This window comes from Pollicipes pollicipes, unplaced genomic scaffold, assembly GCF_011947565.3.
Source record: "Pollicipes pollicipes isolate AB1234 unplaced genomic scaffold, Ppol_2.1 Scaffold_6686;HRSCAF=7923_pilon_pilon_pilon, whole genome shotgun sequence".
Lineage (NCBI taxonomy): Eukaryota > Metazoa > Arthropoda > Thecostraca > Pollicipedomorpha > Pollicipedidae > Pollicipes > Pollicipes pollicipes.
The window spans coordinates 25,767,829-25,788,660 of NW_023596921.1; the positions used below are offsets into that span (position 1 = coordinate 25,767,829).

At 49.5% G+C, this 20,832-nt stretch overlaps 2 protein-coding genes across 2 annotated transcripts; one reads left to right on the forward strand and one right to left on the reverse strand.

Moving 5' to 3' along the window:
- The first annotated feature begins 2,428 nt into the window (after positions 1-2,428).
- LOC119107628 (wee1-like protein kinase 2) lies at positions 2,429-11,460 on the forward strand. Its single transcript, XM_037231136.1, has 8 exons — positions 2,429-2,617; positions 5,717-6,078; positions 7,233-7,506; positions 7,905-8,141; positions 8,584-8,808; positions 9,186-9,376; positions 9,766-10,019; positions 10,791-11,460. The coding sequence occupies exons 2-8, from the start codon at positions 5,733-5,735 to the stop codon at positions 11,058-11,060; spliced, it is 1,797 nt and encodes a 598-aa protein (XP_037087031.1). The 5' UTR covers positions 2,429-2,617; positions 5,717-5,732; the 3' UTR covers positions 11,061-11,460.
- Positions 11,461-11,611: 151 nt separating this feature from the next.
- On the reverse strand, positions 11,612-17,669 carry LOC119107629 (histidine triad nucleotide-binding protein 1-like). The gene is given in 5 exon segments (XM_037231137.1): positions 11,612-11,806; positions 14,054-14,126; positions 15,938-16,033; positions 16,035-16,184; positions 17,645-17,669. Coding segments are annotated over 4 exon segments (384 nt in total). The 5' UTR covers positions 16,158-16,184; positions 17,645-17,669; the 3' UTR covers positions 11,612-11,714.
- Positions 17,670-20,832: the final 3,163 nt, after the last annotated feature.

The following is a 20,832-nucleotide window of genomic DNA, read 5'->3' on the forward strand; positions in this document are numbered from 1 at the left end:
AGGACAAGGCTGGAAACACGCGCTGAATGCCGCGGCAAAAGTATGCTGGCGGTTAACGCCCCGGCGTACCCGCACCGCGCACAATATGGCTGGCACCTGCGCAATACCATCGGTCATTGCTACTGACAACCTTAAATGATAAATCATACCTGCAGGGGTAAGGTTTGCAGACAAAATAGTGTTGGTGTTTGCTCTTCCTTGGACCCCTCGAGCCTGGCTGGACCGCTCAGCTAAAAACTAAAACCAAGCCCGAACTATGATTAGGCGGATTTTAGCCGCAGTATCTACACAGCTCGCAGGTGAATCAAATGTGGTCCAACGCCGTGTCATTTCAACCTCAGAAGGCCGCCTTGTAGGTAGATGTAGACAAGTGTGGTACTAATGTCACCCGTTCTCGAGCCATTTTGATTTCGCATCCCAATTCCGGCGCATAGGCACAGCGTAAGGATGTCCAGGAAAAGTAGGGAGGGCCTGACACCTCTGTAGAGCTGAAAGGGTTGAACTTGGCAAGAATGGGAAGGTTGCACATAATTTTCAGCTATCCCCCACCTAAGGCACATGTCGGTGCAACAACACTGAACGTAACACTACGTGCTGCTCACAACCTGGCCTGTGCCACACGCTGATGCTTTGACCCTCAAACGGAGGCGTCGCTGTAAGTATTTTCGGCGGTCTGAGCCCACATGCTGATTTGAGGCCCCCCCCCCCCTCCAATGCTCACTTGTGCCAGCTGCCCTCAAATCTGACTTAAGACCCCCCACACCCCAATGCTGACTTGAGCCCCCTGCCCTCCAATGCCAATTTGGTACCATGCCCTTCAATGCTGACTTAAGCCCCCTGCTCCCAAATACTTGTTTGAGCCCCTAATCCCCTACTCTGATGCTGATGAACCCCCTCCCCCAATGCTGACCTGAGCCCCATCTCCAACATTCCTCTGAGCCCACTCAATGCACATGAGCAAAAGAAAAAAACAATACTGGGCCAAAGAACATCATAAAAATATTGAACTACTGGTATGCTGTGTCCAGAAATACCATTACATGAGTGTCATATTCAATTAGTACTAAATAACATCCAATAGGTGCCTAATGTTTTTGCATTGCTAACTATTTCAAATGTTAAGCCAATCTGCAGATGCTAGAGATTTTTCACATAACATCTCCACTGGTGTTAAGCACAACTGTCTGCAATTTGCAGCAGATTTCAAGGGTATGGGATTGCTCAAAACTAAACTCGAAAGTTAACCAAACCTGCAACTTTTGTGGACAAAATTAACAAAGAGTGTACCTTTAAACATAATTTCCTTTAATGTTCCACCACATAACCAGAGCTGTTCCCACATGTACACCAAGACCCCAGACATTTCCTGCTTAGACCAACTTCCAGCACAATTCAAAGCCTTGGTCACATTCGTTCAGTGGCCACACCTGACTCTTTCATCACTGGTCCTCCTGATGTCCTTGCATTTGTATTTGACGTAACTGTTGAGAGCATTGTGGAAGTAAGTTATGCTTCCAAAAATAGGCAGCATACCGTAATTTTCCACATGCCCTCATCCATACTCATGTCTACATGAAACCATCTTCTCACTCCCAAGGACAACCCGGATAAACAATGTACAACTTAAACGCTGACAAGGATTCGAATTGCCGACCTGTGCAGTGAATTACTTCCCATAGTAAGCATTTTACAAACGTACACTTTCATTGCCTTTAAGGGGCAGTCATCGCTCTGCGGATCAATCGCCCTCCACGAAATAGTTCCTTACTATTTCAATGTTGGGGCCACAAAATAGTGGCCGAAACCCGGGAAGAAATAATATTTTAATTGGAAGGTCAGGTTACTCTTATCGTACCTCTCCCAACCCAATTTTCAAGTGATATGCACGCCTATCCCTGGCGAAACCATGCTCCCCCATGTTTGTCGATTGGCCTTGATGGTCATCCATTTGTTTTGCGTCTCCTTTCGTCTCTTTCACAACCATCCCGCCAATCACTACTAATATAGAGCAGATACCAAGATGTGCCAGAATACTCTAGTACTTTGCTGCCCTGATGTTGTTGTGCGATACAAATATGATCTCTAGGTGTCTTAAATCATGATTTCAAAGATAAGATGCTTTCTATGGGATTCTTTTCTTGTATTTATGCTTTTTACAGGAGAGGAATATCTCGTTTTTTGTCCTCAGTGAAATACTCTTATGCAAACGGGAACCACAATTTCCTAGTTTTTTCAGATACAGTGGATAAAGCTGGGATTTTGAAGTTATGAATTCCAGATAATTGGTCTCAAACTCGGCCTATTTTGTGGAATTTGCTTCAAACATAATGACATTTTTGTTCTATTTGCCAAGCCTTGGACATCTCTAATTCAATAATTTCCCGAGCGCCATGATTGTATCAAATATACGCGTTGGCGACGTTGGTGACTCAACGTTGGTGCGTTTTATGAGGTGACGGGTGTTGGCCGTGTCGGGCGCATTTTAAACGTGAATAAGGAATTTCGGTGAGAGGGTAGGCCAACCAATGTGTTAATACTGACGTCTTATTCAAGACAGCTACCAGGCATCCGACGCTTTTGCTGGGTCTGTGATGTTCAAAGTGGGCAGTGCTGTCAGGTGAGTGCATGCTTTGTTTTGGTCACTGTTGCGTACGTGCCTAGGCTTGTTTTGCGAACTACATATGTAGTTAAGTGATGCAACATCGACGTGCACGCCGTTTCCTTTTAATTGACGACTCGGTCTTGTAAATGTTTTTTGTGTTTTCAAAAAGTAGGAATTTCAGGCATCTGTTGTTTGTGTAGGCTTCTCACGTGTGCCATAGAACCTGGGATAATGGCTCTGTATCAGTGTAGGCATAAAGAAATATCCTGTACAGTGTTGTATATCACATAGTTTTTGGTTCTACCAGGAAAATTCTGACTGATGCCATTTTGACAAATGTGGACCAAGGATGTCTGGAAAAATGTGGACTGATAATACTGGATCAGCACTATTTAAGTGATGTGTATTTGCCACACAGTGGCATACATATTTCAGTGGGGCACTGGTCCACATTTCTCCCTCATCAGTATTTTATGTGCATTGGTATGCATGTGAAGAAATGTTTGTGGAAGGCTGAAGCAAACCTGTGGAAGTTAGCACATTATAGATGTATTATTTGCCCTGCAAGAATTTCACTTTTCAGAAACTGATTTTTCATTGCAACTTTTTATGCTGTTTCCTGCCTGCTACTCCACTCAAAATCATGGTTATGCCCCTGATTCTACTTATCTCAACAAAACTTGATTTACTTGTATTGGTATATGGATGGACAAGTGGTAGTAGTGAAGGATGTGATAAAGACACATGATCCTGAGAAAGTTTTTAACATATTATGTTATTGTGTGCCTTTTAAGAAACTTTGTATGCCTGCAGCATGCTAACCTTTTTTTACAAAAGCTTGGCCCTTCCTCCCCATATTCATCCAAATTTCTGTATACATTGCTGCTATGTTGCACTCTGTTGATGCTTGCTAGAGCAGCCAGCTGGTGTGTTCTATGCTGTTACTTACTGACCTGTACAAAATGCAGGCTGCTTTAAGTATGCACTGACCAGTGAAAAAATCATGAGGCCATGTATACTCTTTAGGCAGTGTCAGCCATGCCATGCCATGCCATGCCATGGCCTGTTTGTTCTAATTTGTTATGTCTGGTATTGCTGAATTTCAATTATGCTGTGCAGCTATACCAATTTCATAGAATACTGTAGACAATTACATACACCTTAATACTGACTTGCCTCAGGTTACCTGCTAACTGTGCCATGTGCATAAGGTCTTGATTCCTCCCTGTGAATGCTTTATGTACAATGTCTTGATCACATAAGTCATAGCAAGATATGTTAGTTTAGGATATTTGTTGACTATGTATGTTACTTTTACATGTTGTTATTTCATTTTGATATCCATTGAATACTGTCATTTAACCAGGGCCTTATGGTATCTTTTATGTCAGTTGTTTTTAACACAAGATGTAATCACACCTTTAATATGGAGCCTTCTCAACAAAAAGTTCTGAAAGTGTTTGCCCAGGGATAGGAGGCCTGCCTGTTATGCTTGTTCAATGATTTTAGTTAATTCTGTCTGCAGCTTTGCAACCTAACCTAATATAAATTACAGAGTAAAGGGTTAAAGTACTAAATGTGATTTATGTATGTTACTTCTGATCTTACAAGTTGATCACAGGGATTGCTTTGTGTCTCATTTTATAAACTGTTCAAAGGAATGCTCCACCTTAAATGATATTGAAGCAAGCATCAGATATGATTAAATAGGCTCACTTATAGCTATTGATATGTTTTTGAGTGGAAAAGGGTGCTTTAGACAACACAGTTGTTCTCTTGAGTAAACATGCCCCTCAATACATCATTGTTATATCTTGTACAACATTGATTGAGATTCAGTTGACAGCTTGTATACCTGGAAATCATCCTCACAAATGCCAGATGTGGAGGATGACAGTTATATTTTTGTGGTCATGATTGCACTACATCTAAGGGAATGGCAGGATTGATGTGGCACTACTATGGTATGTTATATTTTTGTGGTCATGATTGCACCACATCTAAGGGAATGACAGGATTGATGTAGCATTACTATGGTATCATGGATGCCTTGATGGCCTCAAAATGGTCTCCCTGAAATAGTTTGTGCATCTTCATGGGGGTGCAAATAACCAGTGCAGTTGACACACCCTTAAAACTCAATAACTGTAACAATAGCTGTGGTATCTTCATGGGCATTTAGTTCAAAAACTAGACGAGTGTAGATCTTAAGAAAAGCAGGGCTGTGAACCTCACTGAGTGATCTTTAAGATGGCATTTTGAATTCAAATCCCCATAAAATGTGGATCATTTCCTTTAAGATATTGCTGGATGCCCCACAGCTCCACACAGCTTAAACCAAGGCTTACTTGTTAGACTAAAACATTGACTGTTAGATAATTTCACAGACAACCATATGTCACATGATGAAATGCATTTATATAGATGATATGCATCTTATGCTGCTGTCAGGTGGTGGAAAGTGTGCAATGTTTCTCTGGGGACATAGACATTTGTCTCATGCTCCCATACCTCAATCTGTAAACCACAGCTTTGTGTTGTTTGGATATTTGGGCATTCTAATTTCTGCAGCAAATGGGGCAGCAGGCTGCTCATTTTGGGCAGGCTCTGCAAATTGAAAACCTACATGCAAAGCATGAAGTCTTTCCTTATTCTCCTAGCCATTGGTAGCATGAACTTTCCCAAGGCAGCATAGGTTACATGTTTCAGGAATGTGTGCTCAAAGTTTCGTTTTCTCTTGTCCCTGCCCAATGGAGGTTTTGTTGAGATCTTCTGTGTTTTGTTGGCTGGTCTAAGACTCCATTGTCAGCAGTACAGTACTCTAGGCAAAGCACCGCCAGATTTTGCATTTTAGGGCGCGATGTTGTGGGAAAACTGTCTCACCCTTCAGGCAGCTTTCCAGGTATAAAACCCTAGCTGGTTTTGTGACAGCAAGTTTTATCATTTATTGCTTTATATGGTTGCTAGCAGCAGGGTGGTAATTAGCTCTAAGATCATGGAAGTCTATCCTTAATGTAGGTGTGATTGAATAAGCTAATGAACAATCAGATGGGTATTCCCTGGGTCTGGAATAGGTGACAAGCCTGTCAGACATAATTTTTTGTGTGCTGGCAGGTAATCCGACCCAGCCATGAACTCAATCGCGCAGAAGATTGATTTTACTATGCTGAGCGATGAAGAGCCGGAGAATGGCTGCGAGCTCTCCATCAACAGCATGTCGTCGGGCTGCGACACGGACGACTTCAAGCAGCTGTCGCCGGCGGCCGGCTCGCCGCGCCGCGGCGGCGACAGCCTGTTCCAGGCGCCGGCGATGACGTCCAGTCCGCGGCGCCTCTCGCGCCCTCCTCCGGCCAGCGAGACACCGGCGCTGCCGAAACACGCCAGCCGACTGGTGCGCGACCGGCTCGGCTCCACGTCGCCCTCGCCGCCCTACAAGCGCATCAAGGGTGAACTGCCGCCCTATGAGCACATGCAGGGTGAGCCAACGCTGCTGCCGAACTGCGGTCTGGTCCAGGTGGAGGCTGGCAGGAGTGAGTAGTTTCACAGACTTGGCTGGCTGCAGATCTGTGATGCAAATTGCATCTCAGCGGAATAGTTGGTGCCAACTTAACAGGCTGGATCATGTGTTGGCCAGCTGCCTTTTTGGCATATTTTTACTACTGGCTGCTTGTGGTCTGTGCCATTGCTTACCAACAGCATGACTAGTTCTGACTATTAGGTGACCAGATTCCTGCTGTGAGCATGGGCAAGTGGTGTGGGCTGACCCCATTATGGATTACTGGTGATGGGCTCTGTGTGGCTTATAAAACATGTTCTGCTGTGCTTTGCTGTAGCTGCTTATTTTATTGGCTACTTGCAATGGTGCTGGGATCCCAAGGGTGGATCCAGGATCCCATAGAGTTTCATGTTTAGCTGACCCTGGGATCTTGGGTCCAGGCACATGTCTGGCTACTTATGTTATTTTAGTATGTCTGTGCAGGCTGTGATTTTGTTAACAGCATTTACCCTAAATGTATTAACATATTTTATTTGATTTATCCCCATACTTCAGTGGGTTAAAAAGCTTGCTTTCTGATTCAGCCACCTGTGGTAGGGGGATTTTGAGTTACCTTGGGTGCTGGCAATTTGCCGCCGACTGGCCGGCGGCGGCGACTGGGATACAGGTATTCACTTCAGAGCGCAGGACGGACCATGCCGAACATTGCGACACAAATATTTTGCAGCAAAATTCTGCTTTTGGCCTGGAACCTCACAATCAGCTAGTGGTGTCAAGGCTCATGCACCAAGCACTGCTTTGGGCTAGTGCTGATCCCAGAAATTCATCCAGGCAAAAGGTCCAGGCAAAATATAATGTTTAGAATGTTGACTTCATTCATGGGATAAGCATATGTGCAATGACAGTGTTCTTCAAACTGTTAGAATATGCCCCGAAATTAAACATGTTGTTTGCCATCAACGAACATTTCACTTGTGCTTTCATTGTTTTGGATTATGTAGTCCATTCTGCAGCAGACCAGCATCGCATCTTCATCTCACCTGGCAGACGTGACCCCGCCGGTCATGGCGTGCGTGTGAGCACATGGCCAGCCTTGCAGCGCCGCTGACTGTGTGCCGTTGCTGACGGGCGCAGGTCTGCACCTGGGCGACGTGCCGACCACGCCGCGTACTATCCTGGAGGACTGCATGATGCCGCCGCAGACGCCACGCGACGTCAACGCCAACAGTCTGCTGCGCTCGCGGCCCTACTGCCGCAAGGTGGCGGCACGCACGCGCGTCCTGGGCAGCGCCTCGGTCGAGAGGGAGGCCGCCAACAAGCCGGCAGCCAACATCAACCCGTTCACGCCGCGTGGCCGCCAGATCAACGAGCGCAAGCGGCTGCGGGACAGTATCAGCGGCACTGACGGGTGCGTGGCGGCGCCCTTCGTGAGGCTCTCAGGGCTTTAGCACGACGGCGATGCGGATGGTGGCGTGGCAGATGGGTGTCAGTATCGGTCAGATGAGGTAGATTTTTGCTGTCTGAAAAATTGCACCCAAAATGTGTGGTGCAAGCATTGTCCTTTTTTTTGGTTTCGAAGGGACATGGGTGCGGCGCTTTCTCCAGTGAAGAACGCATCCAATGATGTGTATTAACCTGGAGTGTGCCACAGCTTGCCCAAATCCGAGCTGTTGGTCACGTTAGCCAGACCCCAGCCGCATGTGTGCTCGTTGTCGATGTTGGCGCGGTGTGGTGACGCGGGCCCCCTGTGCGAGTCCTGGGAGCTCGTCGCCCATCTGACCGCCGTGTGTGTCCGGTGTTGGCCAGGTCACTGCTGTCCGTCTCCACGGACTGCTCCACGGACGGCGAGGCGGACGAGGCGCTTCCCACCAAGCGGCTGGCGCTCGCCGACGCCAATGTCTCGCGGCTGGAGAAGGAGTTTATCATGCAGGGGGAGGTGGGCAGCGGGCAGTTCGGCCAGGTGTTCCGCTGCACCAACCGGCTGGACGGCTGCACATACGCCATCAAGCGCAGCCACAAGCCCGTAGCCGGCAGCTCGCACGAGTGAGTAGCGCGCCGTCCCCGGATCGGGCGTGAGCAGCTCTGGTGAATGCTGGCCCGGAGTGGTTCAACCGGTTAAGGATGCCAGTTTGGCCATGAAAAACGTAAATCGCGTGGCCGCGTCGCGCGTCCCTGACGTGCGTGGTCGTGAATGAACGCTGGCAGTATAATAATGACGCCAGACGCATCCTGCTGTTGCTGGATGGCGGGCAGGCTATCTGTGTTCCGTCCGTCACAATTCGCGAAGGACTCGACGTGTTACACTTAACTGAAAAAAACAGTGCTGAGTCATGCATCTTGCACGGTTGAATGATGAATCCCTTTGGCCGATGGGCGTGAACTAAGGTAGACATTGCACTGAGGCGGTGCTCTAGCGTCTGAACCACGGCCAGGACGCCACTAATATGGCGCGCTCGTTTGCTCACCACGCCGGCTATATTTACAGACGCAGCGCGCTCAACGAGGTTTACGCGCACGCGGTGCTGGGCAAGCACCAGTACATCGTGCGCTACTACTCTGCCTGGGCCGAGAGGAACCACATGCTGATCCAGAACGAGTTCTGCACGCGCAGCAGCTTGGCCGCCCTACTGGAGCAGCACCGGGCGGCCGGCACGCTGCTCCCAGAGGCGGAGATCAAGCGCATGATCACGCACGTGGCGCGCGGACTCAGGTGAGGCGGCCGCTCCGCTGCTCCCGGCTGGCGCACTGCGGGGTCTTGCTGTAGAGACGCTCGTCATTGCCTTTCCCTATGTATGACAGACTGGCATTCGTTAAGATCTTTCGGAGGAAAGAACGATTCGTGATGAACGAATGCCATGTTCTCAAGACGGTACTCTTGACGCTACTGGTGCCAGGTAAAATTGAGCCCCTCGCATCAATGTGAGGCGCCGAGCGCAATGATTGCACCGCGGGGGTCGCCACGGGGCCGCCTTGTTCGTGCGGCAGCCACGGAGATAGCGCTGCCGCGCCGTCGTCCGGGAGACAGGGGACGGACGCCGCACGCCGTTATGCGTGATGCCGTGCTCACCGCCTGGCCGCTGTCGACAGGTACATCCACTCGATGCGCCTGTGCCACCTGGACCTGAAACCGGGCAACATCTTCCTTACGGATAACGAGCTGTTCTCCGGCGAGCGGCGCGCCGCCTCGCGCATGGAGGACGACGCCAGTGTCGTGTCATCCGACGACGGCTTCGACGAGGATCTGGCCGAGGAGGACGACGAGGTCATCTACAAGATAGGTGCGCGTCACTGTCGTCGCTGGCAGGATGCTCATTTGTGCTTGTGCCCTGTGTGCGGGACTGAGCTTGGTGAAGGATGGAGTGCGGGGAGGGTGCACACGCGGGTTCACGCCGCCGCCAATGACGAGGCGTGACGTCAGAAGGTGACCACGGACCGCCTCTTGGCCGGCTGTGCGCCGTCTCATGGCCGACAAGGGCCAGCAATTGGTTGAAAAGTGCCGTGTTCGTCGATCAAAGCCTTGCCACTTTTCATCCAATGTGTCCGCACGTATGGGCACCGTCATAGGCCGGGAGCATGGAAACGAACCGCTTGAACACAGTCTGCCAGACCGTGGGATGTTGTGTTTTAAGGGAAGCGCAATGCTGACCTCACGCGGCCCACTCGTCAGGTGACTTTGGCCACGTGACGGCGCTGGACGACAGCCAGGTGGAGGAGGGCGACTGTCGCTACATGCCGCGGGAGATCCTGCAGGAGGACTACAGCAGCCTGGCCAAGGCCGACATGTTCGCGCTGGGCCTGACTGCGTACGAGTGCGCCAGCGGCCAGCCGCTGCCTAAGAACGGCAAGCTGTGGCAGCAGCTGCGCAACGGCGTCCTGCCGCCGCTGCCCGGCTTCTCTGACGAACTGTACCGGCTCATCCGGGTGAGCCAGGCGCGGGACATGGCCCAACGGAGGGGGGAGGGGGCACGGTCAGCCGCACCGGGAGGCCGAGCGCGGGAGACGGCTCGTGGTGGGGAAGGCACGACAGCCGCACCGGGGAGGCCGAGCGCGGGAGACGGCTCGTGGTGGGGGAAGGCACGACAGCCGCACCGGGGAGGCCGAGCGTGGGAGACGGCTCGTGGTGGGGCAAGGCAGGGCAGTCGCACCGGAAGGCCGAGCGTGGGAGATGGCTCGTGGTGGGGGAAGCCAGGGCAGCGGCACCGGGGAGGCAGAGCGCGGGATGGGGTTCGGAGTGCTTTGTGTCGGGTGGCGCGACAACTCCGTGGGGGGTCTGTGTTCAATGCATGGGCATTGGGGCCAATTGTTGCACCTTTGGAATATCACGCTAATTCCAGATATTGTCAGGGACTCTGGCAAGCTAGGAATGCCCCCATTGGATTAACCGACGACGATTGTCCCTGCAGGTCGTTTGATATGTTCCATTCGGTTCCATGCAAGAACTTCGTTGGCAGCTTCCTGCGGCTGCCCAGTCGTGCCATTTTTAGCTTATTGTAATAGCTTGCAGGAGCTGATATTGGCCGTCTCTGGTGCTAGGAAAAATAGCTGGTCCGTCTTCTTTCTTTTCATGCATTACATCGTGCAGGTCTGCTGACGGTTAGCTGCGACAAGTCGTTCTTTTATATCGCGCATGTATTTAGTCCGCCGCCTTCTGCCGCGTGGCATGGCGTCTGACCGTGACCTGCCCGCCGGCAGCTGCTGATCGATCCGGACCCCGCGCGCCGGCCCAGCGCCGCCGAGCTGCTGGCGCACCCCTACCAGCTGCCGGCCAGCTGCCGCAGCCGCGCCCAGCTGCGCCGCCAGCTCAACGCCGAGCGGCTGCAGAACCAGCGGTTGCGTTCACAGCTGGCGGACCTGAGCGCACACGGCTCGCCGGAGCGGGGCGCCGCCGCCGCCGGCGGTGGTGATGGTGGAGGCCGCCTGCTGGGCCGCGGCACGCCCCGCAGCCGCAGCAGCACCTTCTGAGAGGCGCCGTTTTACCGCTCGACGCGGCCGCGCCGGCCCCGCCGCCGGCCGGCATGTCTTCCCGCGACCTGTGTCGGTCGTGACCGCTGTATGTGTGAGTGTATTTGCCGCATGTCTGGGCGGGCCCTGCGCAGGCTCTTGGCCGCTCTTAATGGTGGGCGTGTCGTCTCCGGCGCGATTCGGCGGCTTTTAATTGGAACTAATCGGAACGGCGCAGGTCCGAGCCGCCACTTGTCGACACGCACTTCATCAGGGTTTAGTCTTTCAGCATGCCGTTTACGAGGAGTGGCGCGAGGTTGTGACAAGGAGCTTGAGTTTGTAGGCGGTGTCCCGTGTGTACATAATCAGTGTGTGGCTGCCGTAACTCTGGCGACCGGCGCGCCGCCGCGTCGCGGCAGTTGCTAGTTTTATGAACCTTTTCGTGGCGCGTCTGTTGCCGAGTGGTACATGTAATCATGAGTCGTACTGGGCAGCGTGCGCTGCGAGTGCCTTGAGCGTGGCTGTGAGCGCCAGCGGGACAGAGATGTGACGAGACCGACCGACCGACCCAGTTGGCTATTTTATTCGTCTTTATTGAACGTTTCCAATAAAGGCCGGCTGAATAGGCATTGCAGGTGACTTGTGCCCGGGCGTCGGAGGCACACGGAGAGGGCGCTAGCCGGGCGGCCAGCCCATCTGGCGGCCGCCTAGCACGTGCAGGTGCAGGTGGTACACCGACTGCGCACCGTCCGGTCCATTGTTGATCACTGAAAGGAACAATCACGTCAGCCGGGCATCGGACATTGAGCAAATACCCACGTTGCACCAAATACCCCTCCCGGTCAGACACCGACTGGCACCGCTAAAGGTCAGCAGCGTCACCGGCACGGCGTACCAGCGTCGCGGCCGGCAAGCGTCGCGATGAAATGGAGCAGTAAATCATCATAAGGCCTTTGGATTCCGGGGAATTCTCCAGACCGCCCAAAAAAGCCTGTTTCGAAGGATGGGTGAAACATGTAAAATGAAGCGTTGTGTTCTGACCTGAGTTGCATCCAAGCGCATGACTTAACATATCAATGCCATGGACATATTGGTTGGCAATAATAACACATGTGGGAGATGATGCCGATTTCCATATAATTCTGTCTGCGCCCGCATATGTGGGGGGAATGCGCCCTTCTCCATCCATTGCACAGCGTTTCCAGAAAAAATTGTCGAGCGGCGTTTAACCAAATGTGACAAACCTGAATGCCTTCTTGCCGGGGAACCACCAAGGCGAAAAGCACATTTGACGATGCGAAGACGCCGATATTTTTAAAAGATGAATACCAATAAGCCGAGACGGAATTTAGGTAAATAGCAGTCAAATGGTACTGGTCAATAACTGGTCAATAAGCCGAATGTGTTGTCAAAATGTAACTTCGACGAATGAAAAATCACCGGATGGTTAATCAATCAGAAATCCTTGTGGAGGACGCAACGAGCGGCTATTAGATAAACATAAATTCGTCACGTGACCAATTAACGTAATTCATTTTGTGGAAAAGCAAACTGGACGATCTGAAATGGTCTGGAGTCCGCTGACCGTAAGAGGAGGGTCATAAATACGCTACGCATTGCCAACGTTGTTGGTACGGCATAACCAATGCTGCTAAGGACATGGAGGAATTCGCCTAGGTTTGGCTGGTTAAGTACATGATATAGCTGGACGACCCAATGGGACAATACCCTTCGTCCCTGAGACCTGACATGATAAACGACGGCTCACATTTATCGGTGTCAACTAATATCGATCCGATAGAGGTTTTTAAGTGACGCTGCCTTCCGCGTGCTTCGTTCGTGTGCCTAAAAGAGGGTGGACTTAATTTGACCTGCCTTGTCATATTTGCCATCGCTCGGTCACGCCAATCGTATACAGCTCCACAACAGCTTTCCAATGCCGTATTTTCCGGGGTTCTGGCTTGCTTAGTTTTCTACATATTGGAAGTGTGTGGGGACATAACAGGGGGGGGGCAGGGGCGCTGAGGCCTCCTCTCGTAGGGTGACTGGTAAAAACGTCCACAGGGCGAAGGCTAAGAGGCCTCTGTCAGCAATATACAAACGTATTTCGACGCATAAGCATTTCACTAGAAAGCATTTTGCCCGATTACAATAAGACCAAAACACCTTTTGGTAGGATGTCTTTGACTAAAGAGCATTTGACATTTGACACACCGACTACGTCAAATGTGTATGACCAATGTTTGTTATTTGACACATCAAAGAACATGTTGGCTTATCGACATTCGATTACAAGCAATTTCGGCAACTTGGCATTCCATTCAAGAAATTTCGGCTTTTAGATCTTGTGCATTGACATTCGACTGAAGATCGTTTTGGCAACTGGCGTTTCAGTACATAACACTTTGACAAATAGGCATTTAGCAAACTACATCTCGACGCATCAACATTCCGTCCACTTGATGCATCGGCAACAAGGCATGTCGGCAACTTGTTCTCCGGCTTCCGGCACCTGGACCACACAAACGAAAGCAGGTGACAAGCATTCAAGTCCGGTAGCAGGGACGGCGTTGGACGGAGCAGGGCGAATGACGGTCGAAATGTGTACCCGGCAGCAGCCGCTCCAGATGAAGCGGGGCGAATGACGATCAAAGCGTGTACCCGGCAGCAACCGCTCCAGATGAAGCAGGGCAAATGATGACCAAAGCGTGTGCCCGGCAGCGGCCGCTCCAGATGAAGTGGGGCAAATGATAACCAAAGCGTGTACCCGGCAGCGGCCGCTCCAGATGAAGCGGGGCAAATGATAACCAAAGCGTGTACCCGGCAGCGGCCGCTCCAGATGAAGCGGGGCAAATGATAACCAAAGCGTGTACCCGGCAGCGGCCGCTCCAGATGAAGCGGGGCAAATGATAACCAAAGCGTGTACCCGGCAGCGGCCGCTCCCGGCGGGGCGTGGGATTGATGACGGGTCAGGCGAGGCTGACTGAGCCTCAACCATTCTGCTAACACCTTACCCAGTCGGAATCCCTTTTCCAGTTTCTCCTGTGCAGCAGTCTTCTTGGCAACCAGCATCAGATGTCCGAGAAGCTGCGAACATCAGACGAGTTCAGCGCCATGCCACGGTCGTCGCCGTACACAGCACCGCTGACAACCCCCAAAGTGCAAAGGACACGCCCTGATAGCCCGTGCAACCCTCTGTGTGAGTGGCAGGATATGGTGTCGGCATGGGCCTTGGCCAGGGGCGTGGTTTCCGATTCGGCTGACTCCCCCCTTCCCTCCAATTTTGAGAAGTGGATCAAATCCGGAGAGAAGCCTGTTTGTTTGTTGAGTTTTGGTGTTGGGTTCCATCATGCCCTCCAGTTATGTTAAGAAACTACACTGCTGATCTGGCACTTCAAGAGCCAGGCTTGTTTGCATGTATGGCTGCTTTCACTCATGCACCATGCTTCAGTCACCCTTCGCGAGCAGGCTCATAACACGATGTGAAGGGTCGGCAGGCTAGGCCAGGAGAGATGTCGGTTTTTACCCGCAGGGTATGCTGCACGCAGCTTAATTTTTCCACCAGCGTGAAGTCTTCAACGACCTGGTCTGACCACATCGTGTTCCCCGCCCAACACATGACTGACATGTTGAGCCAAGACGAAACTGGTATGTCGCCGAGCACAAGTCTGCTGAGACTTGACATATCACATGCACTCTTGCAACAATGACCTAAGTGCGAAAACCGGACAAAATGCCATATTTCAACACAAAACATCGAGGCTTCCGTTTGCCCACGTCATGACGTCCAGCTGATCCATTTAATGAGATACATAATGCAAATGAGAAGGTGGTCAAGAAAACCAAGGGACTGAAAAAGTGTGAGAGGTACTGTAAGTATGCATTCTGCACACAATGCTAGTGGCACTGTATAGGCAGCATATATAAGTGTGAACTAAGATTTTTCAAATGAACTCTCATACATCAAGCACTATCTGCATTGGCCTCACCTGATCATCTCAAGAATAAACATGGCATGACAACAAAACTAACAATGGTGGATGGCCGCCAGTACCGCTGAAGTAACCGTTGGTTGACATGGCATGCAATGGGCCAAACCAGGTATGGAAAAGCAAAACAATATCTCATGTAAAGAATTACTAGGTTCAAAATCTTATGCTGAGTTTATGACCAGTAATCCAGGGGGTTACAGTCAAATGGCGCTACAGTGCTAAATAACAATTTTTGATGACACTTAAAAATTTGAGCTGTACACATCCTCAAAAGAGAGCACAGCCCTCTTAATAACTCTACTAATGAGAAAACAGCCTGAAATATTGAGCACAGTCTGTTTAATTATCATCAAGCACTACAACATTGTTTCCACATTCCCTGGTCTAATGCAGATCACTAACTCAACATAAAAACTGAAAACTCTTAGTGGCAGAAGAGCAGGAACTGTAGGACTTTCATAAAAAGTTGACAAACTTTTATAAACATAAAAAACTTCTTGATTTGTCAAGTTCAGCAACCTTAGGCAGCAGGAAAACTTTATTTGAGAAAATCACATTGTCATGTAGTACAATAAGATGCATTATATATAAATACATATAAGCTCTTTCAGCACATATTTTTCAATAGACACATGTTATTGTCTGCCTGATCACAAAACACAACAAACATGACAAGAAAACAGATGAGTCAAAAAGCTGTTGCACAACTGTTTATCAAACTTTTAACACCATGATTTAAGATGTTTAAGGCTATTCCAGGCAAACCACAGTACCTTCCGAGGCTCCCTCCCCTGGGAAGGTTGTCATAGAGCAAAGCTGGATATTCAAAAACTTACAACTGCATAATACATTACACTACTTTGTAAAATATGTAAGCAATGCATCATCTGGGATTTAAACACAAACCTTTTCATCAGCATCTTCAGCCTCAGAGAGGGCACCAATACGCTTCTTCGGTATGACTAGGAAGTGGACCGGTGCCTGGGCATTTATATCACGGAAGCGCCAGGCACTGTTCATCCTCATAAATTATGTCAGCAGGGATTGACTTGTCAATGATCTTGTCAAAGATGGTGGGTCCTGGCACTGGCTTTGCTGCCTGGGCCTTCTGCACCTCATCACTCATGGTGCGCCGACTCCAGGTGCTATTGGTCTGGAAATGAACATTGTGCAGCCATTACAACTTCTCTTTGCAAATCATTTCAAAAGTGAATGGTGGTATGTCCCTGAAATGCTGGACAGAGAAAATGGCACATGCTGTTATGCATACCCACATACCAATAGCCTTGAACACTTTTTATTGCTAAGGCATCCTAAATGATGTGTGTGATGTGAATACTGGCACAATGGCCGGTGCATAATGTATCTGAAATTCAAGCAATCTGCACGCTCCTCTTTCCCATATTGCACATACCAACAAGGCTGGACTTGTACTGGCCAATGCTTTGGACAGCCAGGTGGCAGAAGAAACATGAAAAATCAGCCTTGGAAGCATATTCCTGAAACAAAGTCTGTTTTGCTTCAGCTGAACTGAAGCTAACACCTTATGTAGATTGGAGTTAGTTTTTAGAACAAATATAACTATAACTGCATTTTATTATGGCAGTTACATCACAGTTTGCCAATAAGTTGCATTCAAATGCTGAAAAGCTAGCAGCATGCTTATGTCAGCATATAACACCCTAATAACATGCCTACTGTAGCAAAACTGTAGGGGAATAACTGTACCATGAATGAATGACATCATACAAAAGTGATAAGAGTTCTAGATCTCCAAGCAGATCTCCATCTACCGACTACCTCAAAGGCAACATGTCTCATGTTGTTTCCTTTAACCTTGGTGAGCTAACCCTACAATGCCTCCAAAAGAAAATTTAGCAACTGTATGTACTGAGACAGGAAAGGGCTTTCAGTTAGCCTAGGCTATATGAATATGCTCCTCACACAATAAAAATATCAGTCTTCTGTAACTTAGGTATGAAAGCTTCTCCATGGTTGTTCTCACATCACTTCCCCATACTTCCCCAGCAAACCTAGTGGCTGACCCTGCCACCTTGCAGCCTTGCAGATTGCAGGATCAATCTGAATAAGAGTTCTATCCATATGCAAAGTAATAAAACATAAAGTAAAATACCAACACTGCACACAATTTTTTCACATTTATTGACAAGCCTATTTAAAATGGAACATCAAGAGTGTTCATCACACACCACTTCTCATGAGTCATTCATCTTAATGAAACCATGGCTCAGTATAACAGCATAACTTGGAAATTTACCCCAAACTTTTGCATACCAACCATCCAAGCAATTTTCAGCACTGTGACTATTCTGATTCACGAAAACCAAATTGACAGCAGAAATTGTATCAGTCTTAAATATGAATTAAATGGAACTGTACTATAGCCCTGACTTCCACATGATTCAAAACCTGCCAACGCCCGTTAGGTTAGTCAGGCAAAATCTTGACTGGCTCATTCATGAAATGATATCGAGCTCAAACCACACAATTTATCCTACACTGGAATTCAAACAGAAATACGCGAAAGAAACAAGAAGGTAACAATCTGATAGACGGATCGGTCTTTTACCTCCCCACACAGCCCACACATACCTCACTCACCACCGAACTGCGCCAAATGATAACGCTCCCACCAGTGTACGACGGTTATGGCGCTTATGAGTCGGTCCTGTCTGATGCCACTTATTTGCTGCCACGATAGGGGCGTAGGTGGGCGTAGGCCATCTCTAGAACTCTGCGCCTAATTATAATATATTACTACACAAATGCCATACTTGTTGCATGCATCTTACGCAAACCATTTTTCAGGGCTGCATAAGCTGTCAATCAAAAGTTTATGCAAGTGTCAAGTTCCGGTACTGAACCCTGCCTCACTGCGGTGACGGATCCAGGATTTCGTTAATGGGGTGGGTGGGTGGGGGGGGGGGGGGGAGGGGGGAACTACTTAATATTTTGTGTCCTGGAGTTTGGGCCTCCTCTAAAAATCACCAGATTTCGACCATTAAATACTTACATGTTTTTGTTTTTATGGGAAGCCATCTTCCCTGCGCGCAACTTTAGCAAACTAGACGTGTTATCCATGTTGCACGTACAAACATGGAACGCGTTCATTTCTGTTGGAGCATAGTGTAGCTTGCCATTTCGAAGCTAAGCAGATCTGAGAAAATTCAGCAAAATGAGCTCAAGTGAGCTTAGATGCCATTAAAATCAAGCACGGCACTCATGAGAGAGGCCACACACCCTCAATTTTTCATAGGGAGAGGGAGCGAGATCGTAAAATCATCACATCAGTACCTGAATGCAAAATGTGCGAGAAATCATGCCTTAGATAACTAGTACTCTCGTAAATGGTCATTTTCATGCAAACTTATGTGCCTTGCACCGCACCACTGTAAGACACGGAGGCACGGAACCGGGGATAGGGACTGAGGCTGAGACACACTACTTCCTGAAAAGTCAGATTTGGCCTTTTGGGCGTTGGCTGGAAAGAATTATTCCAAATAGCTATCATCCTCTTTCCTTCTCAGCGTGAAAGGCCGTCCGTTGCCACATGTCGGCGAAAAAGCAAATTTTCGCATTTGCGTAGTTTCCTCTCAACACAATACATATAGTATCATCTAGACTGATTGGCGATGTAATGTACCAGTGTATAAACGTTTGCTCGTTGGTGGCTTAAGCTTCATAGGGTGATATTTCATATATATTTGCTCCACAGCTACGATATGGCTGAAACAGCCGGCTTCAAAAGTGTTTAGTCTGCTTGTGGGAAAAATGATAACAGACTACCGTGGCGACAAAAAACATTTAGGCGATGCACTGGTTGAGAATCACAGGGTTCACATACTCCTTATAGGTCTACACCAACGCTGTTTATTGTGGGACCCCAAGTGCAGCCAATTATCTGACGTGATGCGTTCAGACTGTCAGGAGGGACTGCCGCATGAGCTGAACCCCTTCGATCCAGGTGAAGGCGATGTACGTGGCACACTAGTGCTGTGGTGATCCCTTCTGCATTACCATTAAGAGAAATAGGTTTTCAGCCTCTGTCGCGCACTGAAACCGTGTTCCGTTGGGGCTGAGATGACCGTCAGGGTCATGAGAGAACGGTCAATTTTGACGACTTCGGGGGATGGGTTCCTATGCGCTTGTGCCTCGTATTACGGGGAACAGACTGTGGGAAGGGATATAGTTGTCTCTTAGCAAATGGTGATGGAACAGTTGTCACCTTGCTCCTCAGGTGGCGCTCCTTGGCCTGCCGGTTGGTGTACACAGCTTCTACGCGACCAGCAGTAAGAATGTATGATGTTGCGAGCTTAAAAGGAGAGAACAAATGAATTACACGGATCATCTCCAGGTTACGTAAGGGGTACGTTACGGCTTGGAGATAAAGTAAAGACATTTGAGGTCCGTTGCGATAGGTTACTTGTTTAGAACGCTTGCCTTCCAATCCGCCTGATCGCGGCGAGGTTGGTCTGAATTGTTTTAGGCGCTTGATATATTGATATGGTCTGTGGCCGGCAGCAGCGGCCGCCGTAAAGGTCAGGTGACGTCAAATGGCAGGACAGACCGTGCCGTGCCTTGCGGCACCTTAAACTTTCCCCCTCAAAGTCTGACGTTGACCTGAAATTGCACGATCGGTGGCAAGGGTGCTCATTTAGGAAGATGGGGAGGGGGGGGAGGGGGAGGGGTCTTTGGTCCAGTGCGTGCACTGCGCGGCTGCCTGGCTGCCACCGGTGTTTTGCGTCGCTGGCTGCCGCCCTCACGCCTTTGCACAACAGCAAATTATAATGAGGAGCCCACTGGTCGGCATACCAGCCGAATGGTGTTAAGAGTACGACTCGGCAGGCATAGACTCAAGCACACCCGACATCTACATACATGTAAGCTACAGAACTAGGATGAAACAGGTTACCGGCGTATTGGCGGAATGGTAGGTCCGGTCAGACACCATGAACGGATTTCTCACTGTACATGGCTGTGCGCCCTTCAGCATTGTATTTACCTCCATCGTTTACCTGGTGATGATACTTAAACGGATCAAACACGGGACCAAATGCATTGAGAAAGGTTTTCCCGTCCTGAATCCCACGGCACGCCCAAATCGGCAGGGATCTTATGCAACCGGCGAATTACATTGGCAAGGGCCCGCTGAATATCAACGCCCTAAGCCATCTGGTCGTTAACATTTCCACACAGACGTCATGCATTCGACTCCCCCACCACAGTCACTTCAAGTAAGTAAATCCGCTGGCGCCCACTTCACCCCACTCATGCTTGGCTGCGCACGGATAGCCCCCTCCCCTTTGGTCCTCTCCCTCGTTGAGGTAAATTAGATCTCATTTAACCCATTTCGAACATGCAATGAAGTCATGTTTGCGCCCCATTTAAAATATACATCAAGTAAATTTGTTATCAGCTTGGCACCGACGCGGCTACTGGGCCGGCGTCAGATGTACCAAAGCTGGACGACCACTCGTTCCTTCACCTGGCCTCCTGGATGACAGCTCTTTATTTGAACGACGCTCACTAGCGTCTCGTCCCCGATGAGGCGGTCCACTACTCTTACCACGCCCACAGCTCGCAGCTTTCCACTCACTCACTCACTCACTCACTCACTCACTAACTCACTCACTCACTCACTCACTCACTCACTCACTCACTCACTCACTCACTCACTCACTCACTCACTCACTCACTCACTCACTTCGCAGCACAAGCATTCGGCGGCGAGCCGTCCAGTACGGGAACGTCGCCTCCAGCGCTCCTGTGCCCTCGCCTCC